Raw genomic sequence first — 17,968 nt, 5'->3', positions numbered from 1 at the left:
ATGCTCTCGAACGCAGGTTCGAATCCTTGTCACGGCCCTTGTGGATTTGTTCATTTACCTTTGGGTATCGGCCCCTCCCCAGGTTTGTTCCATGTCTTATTAGGTCCTGCATGACCTTTGGTCACGGATGCTATTGGGTGCATTATTGGAACGTCTGTCGCCCTCCGGTGGGGCTTACCTCCAGTCCTTTCTAGGACTAGTTGGTACTCTTCTGTCCTTTTTCTCCTCTTTCGATGCTGTTTCCGATTTTAATTGTCGCCTCTTTCCGTTCTTTGTCTCGCCATTACTGTTAATGGTTCCGTATTCCTTGTTGGCATCCTCCCCGGGGAAAAAATGGTGCAGCCCGGACCTCGTGTGTCCTGTGCGTGCGCCGTGGGTGATTGTTTTGTTCTGGTTGGTGAGAGCATGTGTCGGTGTTCAGTGTGCTTTCTCCCGGGTTATACACTGCTCTTGCTCATCTCTCTCCAGTCATCGCCCCTGGTTCTTGGGGTCTTTCTGGGTTCTGTGTGGGGGACACATCTAGTTACTTCTCTGCTTATGTGTGTGGGATGGCTAGGAGTGGCACCTCCTCCGCCTCTCCACCTCTCCACTGCACCTGATCTGCACACGCATCTCTGGACATGCTCTACTTGCCATGCTCTCAGACCATGACACGGCTATGCTGTGTTATAACCCGATAGTGCCTCTGCTCTCCAGGTGAGATTTTGCGGTCTGGTGACTTTGTCGGCCAGGACTCTGGACGCTTTTTAATTGCCCTTCGTTCAGTGCCTGGCTGCACCCTATTGTGCGTTCCGAACCATAATGATGTCTTACCCCAGATAGCAGTTGGGTTGGCCCATGTGTTGCGTTTCCTAGGTGGTCGCCCGGGTTTGACATCGGCGAGCGCTGATTTTCATGTTCGACATTTCCCCATTGACTTGATGTCCACATGGCGCAGTGGCACGACACTGCCCTGCCCTGCCCTAGCCTAACCTAACCTAACCTAACCTGACATTTCCTAGCTTTGGCTTTTTTGGTTTACTTAGTTCTCGAGGTGTTGTCCACATTATTCTTGGGGCGTTCCCCGATTTTGCCTTGGGTGACCATTGTGAGGGTGTAGAGCGTGGGTTGGCCCAGTTGACATTCTGGTTGGATTTTGACATAGGGCTTGTATGTACTTTCCACATACACATACATATGCCTTTTATATGTACGGCGTGTATGTATGCTTTTTGTACCCCCTCCCCTTCCTCCTATGGGTTGGAAGCCACGTTTTCTGTTCTTGGGATCTAGGTGTTGGTGCTCATGTGGGGTTTGTTTCTCTCATTGGCACTTGAGTTGGGCGAGTGTCTTGTCTTTTCCTCGCTACTAGTTTGTGTATATGGTTCATGGGCCTTCTGTTGCCGGTTGCTTCTGCTCTTGTTCCTGGCTTCCGGCGCTCGGACTGTCTTTCGGGTCTTTTCGTTCCATTTTTACGTCTTCCTACCTCTCTCTTACACATTGTTGTGTATCTTAGTAGATGCATATTGGCTATTCTCATGCTCGTGCTAGGTTGGGATGTCTCCTTATCCCATTTCCTGTGGTAGAACAGGCCTGGTGTTCCGGTGTAGCTTTGAGTTCTTCCTCTTCTCCTTGTCTGTCACTACCAGCTTCTGTGTTGCGATGTCTGCTGGTGTATATATAGCTTTCCGATCACCCACTCCTGCCCCTGCCGTTCCTTTTCGTTGGGGCCGGGGGCGTTTGGCTTCTGGCCCTGGCTACGGCTTTTCTTTGTTCCTTTTCGAACAGTATGTTTTTGTTTTAGTGCAGTACATGTCTTTTGTTGTTCTCCTTCCTTCCTCAGCGACGTGTGCTTCGTTCTACCCTGCCGGGGCTGGTGGTGCCGCTTCTGCGGGTTGCGGTGTCATTGTTTTCACTTCGCATCTCGGTTTCCGGCTCGTGGTGCTCGGTTCCTTGTTGGCCTCTGCCCGGGCCATGGCTCTTAGGCTTTTCACTGCCCTTTCTGTGGAGAGCCCCTTCGGCTCCTTGGAGCTATACCGGGCTGATGTGTATATATTAGACCGTGGCAACAGTCAATCGAAGGAGTTCTAAGCCTACCGCGGACCAGAGCTAGAACCTGGCCCCCTCAAGAGAGGCACGAGGAGCAATGGCCTAAAGACATCCCCCGTGTAATTGGAAGCAGTCTTTGTCTGCCATCTACCAGGTCAGGCACCCAGAAAGGTAGGAATTTCAAAACAAACTACTGCTGGCCAAAAATGTGCAAATCGAAAGACGAAAAAGCAAACAGAACTCCCCCAATCAAAAACTGGGAAACAAACATGACGTCACCACAACTGCCGCACATCCGTCTGCGCAACTCCCCCTCTCCTCGGGAGGGGGAAGTGGGGGGGGTCCCAGACCTCCACGCCAGCAACTCTCCCTAGTCCAAAGGCTGTTGTGATAGAGAACAGTCGATCGCTCTGGCTCCACTCTTTGCGCAGTGCTGCAGTGCGGTGTTGTTGCTCTGTATTGGTGGTGTGTGAGCCAGGAGTAACACAAGAGTACTGGGGCTGCATGCACCTAGGGCTACCTTCCCTAGGTGCCCCGTAAGTACAATGGGCCTCGACTTACGATGGTAATCTGTTCCCAGAGACGGATCGTAAGTTGAAATATCGCAAGTCGAATCAATTTTTCCCATAAGAAATAAAAGGAATTGAATTAATCCGTTCCCCACCCTCCAAAATATTAACTTACAAATACATTTTATACTGAATACAATTTTGTTCTCTAACTACAATACAGTACAAATGTTTATCTTACCTTTATGGAGGACTCTTGATGGTGTATGGAAGATGGTGAGGAGGGGGGGAGGAGAGGTGTTACTGTTTGGAAGGGGAGTCCCCTTCCATTATAACATCAGGCAGTGATGACTTTTCTGGGATACACTCTCTGGCATGTTTTGCCTGCACACCACTATGACCTGCTTGTGGCTCACTGCTTGCTTGTCTTACTAAGAATCTGTCTAAAAACACTTGTTTTTCCCTACGTTTTAACACTTGTCTGTAATAAGACATCACATTGTCATTTTAAAGGTCAATGCAACGGCCTGCTACAGCTTTATCTGGGTGAGTTTTTTCAACAAAACTTTCCAGTTCTTCCCATACTTCACACATTTTCTTAATGAGGAAGGGATATCCTCCACTGCCTCAACTCTCAACTGTTTTCTTAGGTTGAACCTTACCACTGACTTTCTGGGACCCATGGCGTGATATATAATAATCAGTTTTGTGTTCAAAAAGGAAAAAATCACTACAAAAACGGAATTTCTTATAGGCGTGATTGTCACTAAGCGGGCAGCTCTAGTCAACTGAGGCAGGTTGGCCCGTGTGACCGGGAACCACGCGCTCGGTTCGACCCAAACATATTCCAACAAATATCGTTAGTCGACGACACTATTGTAAGTTGAGTCACATTTTTCGATGAAATTTACATCGTAACTCGAAATTATCGTAAGTCAGGGCAATCGTAAGTCGAGGTGCCACTGTATTGCCTTTGCGGCTTCAGGGTCATCTTCCATGAGCCGTTCAGAAGCAGCTACCTCTGTGTGGTTCTGTCGCTGCTTGGTGATTGTCCGCCCTTGGGGGTTCAGCTGGGGTGGTTCTTCCTCCTGTTTTCCCTTGGGCAGGAGGTAGTTTCGTCGCTGGCTGGGGTGCGAGGTACAGTACTGTGCAGATGTATGATATACGCATAGCGACCGGTTCTGTTTACCTGGAGACGTTGTGCTTTTCCGTGGTTTTTCTTTTGTTTTTGTTTTGTTTTTCCTGGCGGGGATCTGCCTGGTGTGGCGGTAGGACAACTATAAGATTTTTGGTGGTCCTCAACTAGGTCCCCGTGCTTGCACATGTTGCAGGGGTTCAGCTTTTAGACTGTTTGCTTGGTAGCTCTGGGATAACCGGTTAGCAGTACCTCGCCTGGGCTTCCCTTAGCAGTCAGCCTAAAGGCTCTGGAAACCCCCATTGGGGCTCAGTGGTCCAATGTAGGAGACCCCTGAGTTCCACCTCGCCTTGTGCGAGTTTGAAGGTTGCTCTGTCCCCCTTGTCTCAGGGTGACACTCGCCGTCGGCCTCCGCCTTGCTGCCTGTTGGGGTCAGTGACAACTATGATCCGGAGTCCTGCGAGTGGTGTTGTTTGCTTGTACTCCATTCACCCAGTCCACTGAGACTGATTTTCGAGTGCAGGCAGCTTTAGCGTTGCATGCGTGGTTCATGTTGCAGCAATGTGCGAGGTCGGTTGCCTTTCCGGATGCCCCGCTGAGTTATACTCGTAGTGAGACTCGGGCGGCTTCAGGGATTGCCCCTTCCGAATTGGCGGCAGAGGCATTCGAGCCTGGTCTTCCTGCCGGAGCTTTTGGGGCCATGCCAGCGGGCCCCTTCATCACTACTTTTCTGTTGGACTCTGCTTTTTCTCCAAAGGCAGAGGGTTTGGAGGATGGCTCGGCCTGATGTGGAGGATTCTGGGGCTGGGGAGGAGTTGACTTGGAGGGGCCTGGGCCCCACTGGTCCCTGCTTGGGTCTTCAGCATCCTCGGTACAGGGCTTGTTGTTACAGGGGAAGGGATTTTCCTATCACCCTCCCTGTACGATTTTGTTATGAGTTAGACTCCTCCCTGGGTTCGGTTCCGAGTTCCCTTGCGTTCTTCGGTTCCCTTTTTTTGGAGGTTTTTGGCTTCCCGCATCCCACCGAGGAAGGTGTGGGAAGCTCCTTGCGGCTTACCTCCTACAAGACCCGGATATGCCTCGATATTATTGGATTACGCCTGGCTGGCAGACTTCTTTTTCTTCGTGGGGGGCTTTGCATTCGTCCTGTCATACTGCGCACTTGAATGGCGAGAGTTGCCTACGGTCGTTCAGGTTTTCCTGGGGGGTGAGTTGGAGCACCTCAAGACGTGCTTGTTCGCCCCCGTAATTCCTTATGATGTTGGCCAGGTATGGCTTCACGTGCAGATTCCCTCCCTTTCGGCAACCCTGATGGACGAGGATTTGTGCACCCGTGGGCACTTGGCTTTGGTCTTGCGCTTCTTTTCCCTGCTGGAGCTGTCTTCTGACTGGCTCGTGCTGGGTGTGGAGGAGCTGGGTTCTGGGCCAGAGTCCAGTGTGCTTGCTTCGGCAGCCCCTCTTGGGTCTTTGTACCCTTGGTGAGGGGCTGGCAGTTCCTCAGAGTGGGGTTGTTCCTTCCCCCTCTGTGTTCCTGTTGTTTACGGGTATTCCACTCCCTGGGATCGGTTCCGTGTTCCTTCGGGGTTCGTCTTCCCGTCATTCCTGGGGATGTGTTTCGCCCCTCTTTTCCTTCCCCCTTTTTGCTCTTCCGGCGCGATAGTGTTCCCTTCGTATCGTTGTCCCTGCGTGTCCCTTGATCAAGGGTGCTTGTTGTGGTTCTCGTTGGTTCGCGAGTCTCTTTGTACCTTCCAATATTATTGGAACATCGGTTGATTTCCGATGTGGTTTCCCTCTGGTCTTTTGTCAGCCTCATTGGTTTCCTTCCGTCCTCTGTTTTCTTTCGCTTTGTTTTCGCGTTGTTTCTACTTCCAGTTTCGGCGTTCTTCGTCTTCGTTACGCACGCCTTCCTGGTGTTTGTACGATGTCTGTACGTAGTGTGTGTACGATGTGTGTGTCCGCCTGGTGTACGAGCCACGCCACCCGGTGACCGGGTGGTGCGTTCGTACCTCATGCGCTGAGGCCGGGGTGTGCGTTTTGTTTATGGGCGGTATGCTCGTGTGTTTGCGTCGTTTCTCGCGTTTTCTACGGCTTCTTGCTCGTTTTCTCCCTCCAGTCATAGCCCTCTGGATGTTGAGGGTGTTCTGGTTTTATATCTGGGGGCGTCGCTTCGTTCTTCCTCTGCTTCCGGGTGTGGGTTGGCTCGGCGTGGCGCCTCCTCCTTCCCCTCTGTCCTGCTCAGTCTTCTGCGGGGTGCGCGCCTCTGGACGTGTTTCTCCTTAGACTTCCACATTTTATTCTGGTAATGGGACATACCATGCCTACTGCCTCTAGTATGCATGGCTTTCGGGCGCACCATTCGCGCTGCTCCTGGTATGTTACTTGGCTCGCCTGTGTTGTGGCACAGTCGTGTGTCTGCTCTGCAAGTGGGATTGTCATGTCTGGCACCTCTGTCGGCCAGGTGTGCTGGTTCTCGCTCTTTGGTGGGGGTGCTTGCCTAGTTGTGCTTGCGGTGGTTGAGCTTTTGCTCTTGGACCCTGCCTCTCTTGTCAGTTGACGGTTGTGTAGTTTCTTGAGCCTCCTGGGTTCTGTCTTCTCTACGTTTGCTCCTGTGGGTGGGGTCTGCCTCCACCACATGGCTTCCTAGTGCTTTCCGCTTCCTTTTCCCTCTGACGTTGATTGGGTTCTTTTTAGTGTCTGTGGCTCCTTTGGGTGCTAGGTTTCCTCCTGTGTCCCCTTGTGCATACGAACATACGAACATTGGAACAGAGGAACTGCAGAGGGCCTCTTGGCCCATACAAGGCTGCTCCTAATTCTTCCCACCCATTCCCACTCCTATGCATGTCCAACTAGTGCTTGCACCAATCGTGGGGCCTCACCACCACGTTACGCGGTACTTGGTTCTGCGAATCGCCGACCCTGTTACCGGGCCAGTATTTCCTCCAGTCTTTCCTGATTCTACACTTTTCCCTTTTATGCCCATTGTTTCGTGTCCAAAATGTGCCGCGAGGGTGGCGTGTGCCACTGTCCCAGTTCTATTGTTTCGTACTGTTTGGTGCCTATATATACAAACACTAAAAGACTACATATATTTTGTTGCGTATACAGTAGTATGCAGGTGGTACTTTGGCGGGCAATGGTGCGAGTGCAGCGCACTGAGAGTCGGTACAGTATCTCGCAAGTGTCTGTTCTAATCCGCACTTGCTGGTTGCCTGGATGCTGTATTATTTCCTCCTCTCCTGCTTATATGCTCATGCAACGCCTCTCCGTTCTCCACAGGTTGGCAGGTATTTTACCTGGAAGTAAGGAAAGGTTTGAGTTCCATAATTGGTGCTACGTAGTGCTTTGCTTCTCTCATTAAGCTAATGGATTTGGAGCGAGTATATTATTGGGGTAATCTACTCTCTCCACCACCCTGGTCACTGCTCCTGCCTGGTTTCCTCTTCCCCTCTTGGCGGGGTTGTGTCGCTGGCTCCTAACTGTGGTGTTTGGTGAGGTGTGTTTGGACACCTTGCGTGTGTCTTCAGTGACTCCTTTGTCCCTCACTTTTGTTCTTTGTTGTCCTGTGGGGCTCTGCCCCGTGTTTCAGTGCTTTTAGTTTCGTTGTCAGCACCTGGGTCTTTTCCATATCTGGACACTCATTCCTTGCCTATCTTCGGTGCCTGGCTGCACCCTGCTGTCCATGAGGTCCCTCAGGTATGTACGCCCTCTACACATTTTGTGGTTGGTCGTGTGGATTACTTCCTGGCCGCTCCTTGGTCCATATACAGGGTTTTCCTTGCCTATTTCCGTTTTTCCTCCTATCTCTGCAAAGAGTCCTTCGGTCTTTGATAGGGTTGGCTTGTCTTTCCTTCGGGGTTGTTCTGGGACCATCATCTGGGATCGTGTCCTGTCACCTCATCTTGGGTGGGGCTGGCGGGGCTGCTCCTGCTTGCGTTCGGTGTTGCGGCTCCTTCTGCTCTGTTCCGCTTGCTGTCCTGGGCCCTGTTTTCCCTCTGGCCTGCTCTTGCGTTTTGGTGCCGTCCTGGTCATTGGCCTGGGTGGTCTATTTTCTTCTCGTTTTGGTCTTTGTTTTGTCTGTGGTCTTGGTTTTTCGGTTAGGGCGCGTGGCGTCCGCCTCCCGGTTTCTTCCCTGTTTTCCTTATCTGTGGTGAGGTAGCTCCGGGGAACCGACAGGGCTCCCCCAGAAAACCAGAGTTGAATGTAATGAAACACCATTTTCTGGGTGAGTCCCGGAGGCTCCCCGGCATCCCTCCCTCCCTCCCTCCCTCCGGTCGCTGTGTTTTTCTGGTATTTTGACATCCAGCCTAAGAACTGCCCATTGGATCACCGGCGTGGAGGGTCTAGGGCTCCCCCTTCCCCCTCCCGGGGAGGAGAGGGGTTGCGCAGATGGTGGCACGGCAACGTGATGACGTCATGCAAGTTTTATAATTTTGTTTGGGGAGTTCTGTCCACTCGTTCGGCTTTCGGTAGCAATACAGTATCCACTCAATTTAACGGCCTCTTTTATACCGATCTGCCGGTATTAACGACCGGTTTGGGAGCCCAGTATCTAGAGCCTGCTATACTGGTCTGCGGTCGATATTACCGACAGTCAGTATTGGGTTTGTTGTGGCATCAGCGTCCCCTCACATGGCGACCAGGCCGCCACCGACCTGGATCGTCCAGAGTCATATATTACATCTTAATTTTCTTTTAAAATGATTCACTTTAATGAAGAAAATTGTAAATTATTATTAATAAAATATTTTGAAACAGTTTTTATTAAGCAAAAGTCTTTGTTTTCTAATTAAATACCTTTTATAGTATGTATAGGCACTAGGTATTTTTTTTCCCACGGACCTAGTATGTACTCCGCCGGGCCATGTGTTCCCATTGTTTACCGTGAACTCGCGCGGCTAGCTTCAATTGTGAAGGATATTACTGTACTGTAATTGTGATCTTTTTAATTTACAAAATGCCAAAAGTTACCCAAAGGAAGTGCCTGACGGTTGCACAGAAGCTGGAGTTAATTAAGAAACTTGATAAAGGATATTCTCATGCACGAGCAGCAGCAGAGTTTAACATTCAACATAATTGTCAATAGTGAAGTAGAATTAGAACTCATGTGAATTAGTAGTAAGGCTAGCTGTTGTGTGAAGTGAGTGCCTGAAAATAAGTGTACTGTACATACAGTATGTACCCTGTATACAATATAAACAATATAAAACAAGCGCTGCAGAGGATGACGTAATCTTCACAGCTTCGTAATCTTCAGCTTCATTAAAAGTAAGTCAATTTACCAATTTTATTATAGTATTACAAGATATTAATTGTTTTTTTTCAACAAAAGCTACATATTAGTCTCTGCAAATGTATATTCTATCGTCAGCAGAGAAAAGGTGAGCTCAAAATATTTCGTCTTGGCTAGCTCTCAGTGACAAGGCTCAATCGCCATTGTTATGGCATGGCCGCCACAGCCTGTGTCGTAACATTAAAAATACATTACCTGCACTGTTCAGGGTAAATCAAAACACATCTCTAAAATTTTATTAAGACAATATTAACTCACTGATTGATACATGAAATATTTTTCAATACAAAGGAATGAATCAGTTTTTTCCCACCCATCTGGACTTGATCAGAGCGTGTTCACACATCATCCATGCAGCAACCAGCAACTGGCTTAATCGTCGGCCGTGCACTAATTGGAATGCAATTACACAATGAACTTTATTTAATTTTAGTTATACAGTATAAAATATATCCTACCTGAATGTTACTTGAAAAATTACCCGACCCAACTTAACGTCGGAAATAACGGAGCTCCGTAAATAACGACTTGGGCTCAGCCCCATATAGGCTGTTAAATTGAGTGGATACTGTATTTTCATCAAAATATGGGTTTGTTTTGGGGCGCCTACCTTTCTGGGTGCCTATCCCGGTCGATGGCAGACATAGAATGCTCCCGACCACAAGGGGGGGTTTCTATAGGCCATTGCTCCTCGTGCCTCTCTGAGGGGGCCAGAATCTGGCTCGTGGTCCCCGGTAGGCAAGAACTCCTAGCACTTTGATGCCAGAAAGTTATACATATCCACTCAGCCTGGATAGCTCCGGGAAGCCTCCGGGACTCACCCAGAAAATGGCGTTTCATTACATTCAACGCTGGTTTTTTAAAAAACAGCTCCATCTGTTGCACGTAAGAGCAATACTCACGCTACACTATGGTTATAACGATTCCATTTCAATGTTTCTAATTGCATTGATAAATTGAATTTTCATAGATTTTGATTTATTTTCATTTTGATTTAATCATTTTGTGTGACATTGCATTGGAATTGAGCTGTGTTGTTTACCATACCGTTAATTTCGTGAGTATTGTTTATTTTTCATTTTTTCCATTTTGTTTTTAACTGTTCTTATTTTTCAGTGATGGGAACATCAGATCATTTGATGTTCCCAATTTTCTGATGGGAACATCAGATCATTTGGGAATGCATCAGACGAGGGAGTGGGGAATAGTGGGGAGGATGAGGGGACAGGAGTGGGGGATGGTGGGGAGGACGAGGGGACAGGGGAGGGATAATTGTGGGGAGGACGAGGAGACGGGGGAATTGGGGATTGTGGGGACAACGGGATGGGGTAATGGAGAATGGTGGGGATGGGGGAGTGGGGAATGGTTGGGAGGACGAGGGGATGGGGGCGTGGGGAATAGTTGGGAGGACGAGGGGATGGGGGCGTGGGGAATAGTTGGGAGGACGAGGGGCGAATGGTGGGGAGAACTGGGGGACAGGGAAAGGTTGCTTTGGCTCAGCAACGCACATGCATCGCTGAGCAACAGCAACACGTTGCTGGGTACAGCTAGTATGTATATATAAAATATATATGGTAACTAGCTCATCTTCCTAAACTGCAGAAAAATTTATACAGTACAGTAATATGATATACACTGGAATACATCAAGGCTATTGTGTATACATTTCAATTGGGTCATCAAAATTCACAGGACAAGTGAATCTGTGCTGAGTGGCACCCTAGGTCATCCAGAGCTCCAGCCAGCCTGCCTTCTCACTAACTCTCCTGGTCACAGCATTTGAAGCTCAGAACCTCTTGACAGGACCCATCCTCTTTATGGTTTCACCTACTTGGTGTTGACTATCCCTGGAACACTGGGGATGGGAGGGGAGGGGCGGGGCGGTCATTTGCCCCTCTGCCTGCCACTCCTTCCCTTCTCTTGCCCCATTTTGGGTCCCAGAGGAAGACTTGCAAATTCTGTCCCTGACTCTCCATTTTCATTTAAGAGTCTGTTTTGCATGTTTGGGTAGATTCCACATTTGCATTTATGCCTAGTTGATACTGCTTTGTATCACTAGGTCTATCAATTGTTGGAGTTTCCAGCCCTCTCCTATAGTGCATTATGGGATTTATGGCTTTGTTCTACTTCATTGCAGGTTTTTATGGCCTCATCTCCCACTGAGTTTTCCGTTGGCAGGGCATGCTTTGGATCATGTTTTGAGAATGAACTCGCCTAATTGTACTTGCGGGGGTTGAGCTCTGGCTCTTTGGTCCCGTCTCTCAACCATCAATCAACTGATATGCAGATTCCTGAGCCTACTGGGCTCTGTCACATCTACATCTGAAACTGTGTATGGAGTCAGCCTCTAACCACATCACTTCCTAGTCCTCTAACCACATCACTTCCTAGTGCATTCCATTTACTAACTACTCTGACACTGAAAAAGTTCTTTCTAATGTGTCTATGGCTCATTTGGGTACTCGGCTTCCACCTGTGTTCCCTTGTGCGTGTGCCACCCGTGTTGAATAATCCATCCTTGTCCACCCTTTCAATTCCCCTGAGAATTTTGTATGTGGTGATCATGTCTCCACTAGCGCTTCTGTCTTCCAGCGACGTGAAGTGCAGTTCACGTAGTCTGTCCTCATAACTCATGCCTCTTAGTTCTGGGACATGGATGTGGCCATGTGTCTGTTCAGGATCTATCCCATTTTCTTTCTGGGATTCCTGCTGTTAGGTTATATTGTCTACTGAGCTTTTGGTTTTCTGGGGTGCTTTTCAGTCTGGTAATATAGCCAGAATAATATAGCCTGGTGTAGCCAGAATCCTTTCCCTGCCAGATTCTGTTTCTTTGCTGCATAATGCTTGTGAGCTGTGACATGAGTTCTGGATCCTATGTCCAAGAGTTTTTCCTTGTTTGGCCTGTTTTATGTTTCATGGAAATGAATGGAACCTTTAGATATGGATTCATATCCTTCATGAGTGATTGGTCAGTCTCCAGGCTTGGCTTTCCCACATAGGCTGTAACTTCTGTGGTTCCTTGTGGGCCCTATGATGCCCTGGCTGGGCTTTGCAGATTTCCTTTTTGCCCTTCTGTGTAGGGTGTTTCCCTGGTGCTGATTAGCCTTCATGTTCTGCCTGGTGTGTGTAGCTTTCCAAGTTTTGGTCTGCTTGCTGTGCATGATTTATGTCTAGGATTCTTTTCTGTTTTTCTCCATGTTTGGTAGTTTCTCAGTTTTTTCTGGGGGTTCATCCTCCAATTACAGTCGTTTCTTGCCATAACTGTTCAGTGAGGCTTATGTTTTACCTGCTCATTTTGTCTCTCTTTTCCCATATATGTGCTTTGGGTGTGGAGGCATATGTGGGTTGGGTTCCCATGACTTCTGTGTTTAAGAAAATATCCATGGGTTTGTCTTTGACTTTGTTGTGGTGCTACTCGCTCCATGCAAATATGCTTCTTGGCAGTGTTTCTAGATGTTTGTGTGATGGTTTAGCCCATGGCGCCTGACAGCTGAGCGGACAGCTCTTCAGATTCGTAGTCCTGAGGTTCCGGGCTCGATTCCTGGTGGAGGCAGAGACAAATAGGCAAAAAGTTTTTCACCCTGATGCTCCTGTTACCTAGCAGTAAATAGGTACCTGGGAGTTAGACAGCTGCTACGGGCTGCTTCCTGGGGATGTGTAACAAAAATGAGGCCTGGTCAAAGACCGGGCCGCTGGGACGCTAAGCCCCGAAATCATCTCAAGATAACCTCTCAAGATAAGATGGCTGTGTGCCCGGAGGTTTGCTTGACTGTGTGCTCAGTGGTTCCCCTGGCTGTGCACCCGGTGGTTCCTGTGGCTGTGCCCCCGGTGGTTCCCGTGGCTGTGCCCCCAGTGTTTCCTGTGGCTGTGCCCCCGGTGTTTCCTGTGGCTGTGCCCCCGGTGTTTCCTGTGGCTGTGCCCCCGGTGTTTCCTGTGGCTGTGCCCCCGGTGTTTCCTGTGGCTGTGCCCCCGGTGATTTCCGTAGCAGTGCCCCCGGGAGGTCCGTGGCTGTGCCCCTGGGAGGTCCTGTGGCTGTGCCCCCGGTGGTTCTCGTGCCTGTGTGCTCTGTGGTTCCCATGGCTGTGTGCCCAGTGGTTCCCGTGGCTGTGCGCCCGGTGGTTCACTTGGCTGTGCGCCCGATGGTTCACTTGGCCATGCTTGCCCAATGTTGAAATCTATTTGATATTTAAAGATATAACTTTTTAATTGCAGATTTTTAAGACAGCACTGTATTGGACTGTTCCTGAAGCAAATTAAAAAATTGTCTTAAATTTCCCTTTCATGTATATTGCCATAAAGTTGTAGTGCAGTAATTTTGCTTAATAAAAGTATGTATGCTGAACTTGGGATATTGAGAGCACCTAATATTTCATTTGGCTTAAGACCAGTTTTCATCATGCATGCTCCTCATATTGTCTGTATTGAGTACATGATGCGGTCATAATTGATTTTGTTTGCAGGCTTTGTCAAACATCACTCCTTTACGTAACTACTTCCTCGACCCCAACAACTACAGTCACATCCATCATGCACCAGGCACTCAAGGGTTGGCAATGTTCCCGCTCATCAATAGGTTTGGAGAACTGGTGCGCAAACTTTGGAATCCCAGGAACTTCAAAGCTCATGTATCTCCCCATGAAATGCTTCAGGTAAAAAGTTAATCTGTTCAGTAGTGCTGTAATCCTAAATTTATTTTGTTAGTTTTAAACAGTGTATAGTTAATTACAATACTGTACCAGTAAAGTAAGACTATCACCATAATGATATACCTCTTGGGTTTTACAAAATGAATTCTTTTTCATAAAAAATGTGGAGTTATCACATTTAGTTAGTGTATATGTAATGATCTGCCATGTCATAAGACCTGGATAAATAAATCAGACAGGATGCCATTAGGACACTTCCTGTGGAGGAAATTATATACTGAAAATTTACTCTATTCGCAGCTTCTCTGGCTTCCCTAAAATAATTCATCACAAAAATTTCTAGAATAACTTATGAATAATAAGTTATTCACTCAAATTTGACACAGTATGAGAACTTGTAAGTAGATTGGTATTGTAGAATGAAGACTAAATGGTTAAATCGGTTACTATGAGAGTCCGAGGGATTAGTCTTGTGAACACACAAGTGGTTTACTCTGCAATGGTAAGTGCTCCTAGCCCAGAGTAGACTAGTCATCCATTCCCCTAAAGGAGCTACTGTGTCTCTTTTACGATTATATATTTATTGCTAGAATTAATAATTCTACTGCATCTTTGAATTAAAATATTCTGGGGGTAGCTCCTTCGGCTCCTCGGAGCTATCCAGGCTGATATGTATCTCTTTAGAATTTGGCATCAGTCGATGTGGGCATCAGTTTGGCATCAGCCAGCGAGATCCTGGCCCCTTCAGAGAGGCACGAGGAGCAATGGCCTATAGAAATGCATGTGTGATTTGGAGCATTCTATATCTGCCATCGACCGTGACAGGCACCCAGAAAGGTAAGCGCCCCAAAACAAACCCCTATTCTGGTTAAAAACGATGAAAATAGACAAACGAGTGGACAGAACTTTCTAAATGAAAACAAGCAAACTAGCATGACGTCACACGAGCCCCCATGTCTCTCATGACGACATGGGAGCTGCATGTCTGTGCAGCTCCCCCATCCTCTGGAGGGGAAAGGGAGAGCCCCAGAGCCTCGCGCCGGTGATCCACACCTCCCAGTTCTTGGCTGATGTGTTGCTGGCAAGGTTGTGTGCCTCTGGCTCCAGATTTTATCTGTTTCTGTGCCTTGTGGCGTTGTCCTGTCTCTGGTTGGTGTGCAAGCCAGGAGTATTATTCTTCAAGTACTCGGGCTGCATGTGCCTAGGGTTTCCTTCGCTAGGTGCCCTGTAAGTACTGTCCTTGGGGCTTGGGGCCATCTTCCACAAGTCACCTTGGGGTCTACCTCCGCTGTGCCTTTTACTGCTCGGTGATAGACCGCCCTTGGAGTCAGCTGGGGTGTTTGTTTACCCCTGTTTGCCTCTAGGTAGGGGTAGTTTTCATCACTGGTTGGGGAGCAGGATGCAGCGCAGCATGTTATCACCCCTCATAGTGGCTGACTGTTCTGCCTGGGCACATTGTCCTCTTGCGAGGTTTTCTTTTTCTTTTTTTTCTTTGCCTGGTGGAGGGTCTGCCTCTTGGTTGGTCAGACCCTATTGTTCTTGGGGGTACCTCCACTAGGCTCCCCCCCAAAAAATGTAATTCTTTACAAAGAATTCAGGCATGATTGTCACTAGGCGGGAGGCACTGGTAAACTGAGGCGCGATCGCTGTGCCATACGTGTATCAACAAACTCGTTTCCCGAGGCAAAGTTCATAACCCGATTCAAATTTTCCAAAGAAATTTGGCTCGTAACGAGAAAAGTTCATAAATAGGGGCATTCGTAAGCCGAGGTGTCACTGTACTCCAGTTCACCCACTGATCATGATATGCGGGTGCAGATAGCTGAGACATTGCATGCTTGGTTTAGGTTGCTGCAATGTGATTGGTTTCTTCCCCGGATGCCCTGAGACTGCCCCGTTTTGGTTATAGGGACCCAGACTTGGGGGTGGGAGTCGCTTCAATCTTGGTTCCATCCGTCCCCCCCTTGTCTTTTCCCTTCGTTTGTTCGTCTGGTTCCTCCCTCCCTGGCTTCTGGCTCCGGAATGTCTGAGGGTTTTGGAGTTGGGGCGGGGTCTAGTTGGTGTTGAGACTCGGGCGGTCTCGGGAATACCCCTTCCTGGGTGGCGGCAAAGGCATTCGAGCCTGGTCCTCCAGCTGGAGCTTATGGGTCTGACCAGTGGGCCCCCCTTCATTCCTGCTTTTTGGCTGCTCCTGCCTTTTCTTTAGAGGCGGGGGATTTGGAGGATGGCTCGGCCCGGGATCCTTGGGGTGAGGTTCCTGGGCTGGAGGAGGGGTTGACTTGAGGGTCTTAGGCCCCGTTGGATCCCGCCTGGGTTTTTGTACCCTTGGAGTTGGGCTTGGTGTTACAAGGAGAGTGGTTATCTTTCACTCCCTCCTCGTACAAAGCCCTTGCGGCTTACCTCCTGCATGACCTGGATTATGCTTTCATAATGAATCCGCGTTCCTTCGTGTCTGGATCTTCGTGTCCTTACTGGGTTCCCTTATGAAGTTCCGAATTCGTTCTGGTTAGCAGACTGCCCTCTCCTCTCTTTGGAGGCTTGATATTCTGTTGATCCTGCATGCTTGAGTGGAGGGAGACTCAGACGGCGTTGCAGGTTTTCCTGGCGGGCGAATTTGAGCATCTCAATGTGTGCTTGTTCGCCCCTGTCCTTCCGTGGGATGTTGGTGTGATGCAGCTTCATGTGCAGGTTCCTTCCCTTTTGGCTGCATTAGTCATGAAGGATTTGTGCACGCGTGGCCTGCTGGCTTTGGCCCCTGAGTTTCTTCTCCCTCCTTGAGCTGTCCTCAGACTAGCTTGAGGTGGATGTGGAGGCACTTGGGGCCACGGTGCATTGCCCGCAGTGGCGCATGAATTGTCTGCATTGTGGAAGCTCTTCACTCTGCTCCTGCGGGATGCGGTTTGCATTTTTTTTGCTTCTCGACTTGCATTTCGGCATGCGGTGCTCGCTTCTTCCTTGGAAATCCACTTGGGCGCTGCCTCTTAGGCTGTCTTCGTCCCTTTGTCTGTTGCTGTTTGCTGAGTCTGTGGTTGTGCAGTATCTGCAGGCAGCTTCGGCTAGTTGCTGTCCTGTGTCAGATTTATTAGTCGTCTGGGGGGCTCGTGGGGAGGCCTTCCAAGCATGGTCGTGCCAGGGCTCAGGGTTCTTCCTGTCGTGGTAGACTAGTGGTGCCAGATTCGATGCTGACGCCCCTCCTTTCGGATTTATTGCCCCTCCTTTAGGATTAGTACTCTATCCCAGGTCCATCTTCTGTTGGAGCCGGGTGCTTGGATGGTATCCCTGAACCTCAAGGACGCGTATTGGCACGTCCCAATTCATCCGAGGTTCAGGGACTGGCTTAGTTTTGTTGTGGGGCGGGAAAGTTACCTCTTTCGTTGCCTTCCATTCGGTTTGAATCTGGCTCCTCGCGTTTTCACATGCCTTACTCGGGTCGTGGTGGCCCACATGCTTCTGTTAGGTGTTCGGGTTCTTGCCTACCCCGACAACTGGCTGGTGTGGGCTCCCAGCCAGTCTGTGTGTCTGCTCGCTAGGGATTTGGTTCTTTCCCAGCTCGCCGGGTTTGGGTTCCTGGTGAACTGATAGAAGTCCCATCTGGTTCCGTCTCAGGTTCAGTCTTGGCTGGGTCTTGTGTGGGACTCTCGGATTGTCTCCTTGTCTCTCCCTCCTGCAGCTCTGGTTCGGCTGCATTCCCGCATGCATCTGTTTTTGAGGTGCTCCTGGGTCATGCGGTGGTTGTTCGAGGGTTTGAGCGGGGGCATGAACTTTTCCATGATAGTCTACCCGCTGGGTTGGGTGTGGCTTCATTGGCTGTTCTGGTTTCTTCGGGAACGTCCTTTCCGCCTTTCTCGCGACTGCTGGGTTCAGCCTCCGGGGGCTTTGCGTCGGTTGCTGCATTGCCAGCTTCCTCTTTGGGTTTTTCAGGGTTCAGTGCATTGGCATCTACCCAAACCCTCGCTCGATGTGTTCATGGATGTGTCGTCTCTGGGCTGTGGCTTTGTGACTAGTGCTCGCTAGGCCAGCCAGGGATGGTTGGGTCCATCTTTCCGTCGGGCTCACAGCACGGTGCAGGAGTTCGCAGCTGTGCGGATGTTGCTCTGAAGGCTTCGGGTCGCTCGCGGATCGACGATCCGGCTCCATTCGGACTGTTCCCTGGTGGTTCATTGCCTGAACCGCGGGGGTTCGATGCCGTACTTGGCACTTTGTATCTGGTCCCTTCGGGTGACTCTTCTGCTGAGTTCTCGAGGTTTGGCTCTCCTGGCGGTTCACACTCGGGAGGTGTCCAGTGTCCTGGTTAACAGCCTGTCCTGGTTCATTCCAATTTCCATGGAATGGATGGTTGACGCCGACTCGTTTAGTTGGT

The 17,968-nt window shown here is 49.4% G+C and overlaps 1 protein-coding gene across 1 annotated transcript in view; it reads left to right on the top strand.

Annotated features, from left to right (window-relative positions):
* Positions 1-17,968, top strand: part of Usp39 (ubiquitin specific protease 39) — a 99,537-nt gene that overhangs the window by 21,139 nt on the left and 60,430 nt on the right. Inside the window, exon 5 of the mRNA XM_045745644.2 lies at positions 13,423-13,611. Within this exon, the coding sequence (XP_045601600.1) occupies positions 13,423-13,611 (189 nt within the window). The remainder of the gene's footprint in view (positions 1-13,422; positions 13,612-17,968) is intronic.

The sequence above is a fragment of the Procambarus clarkii genome, chromosome 16, assembly GCF_040958095.1.
Source record: "Procambarus clarkii isolate CNS0578487 chromosome 16, FALCON_Pclarkii_2.0, whole genome shotgun sequence".
Taxonomy (NCBI): domain Eukaryota; kingdom Metazoa; phylum Arthropoda; class Malacostraca; order Decapoda; family Cambaridae; genus Procambarus; species Procambarus clarkii.
The sequence above is the reverse complement of the archived record's forward strand: the minus strand, read 5'-3'. Positions and strand labels throughout refer to the sequence as shown.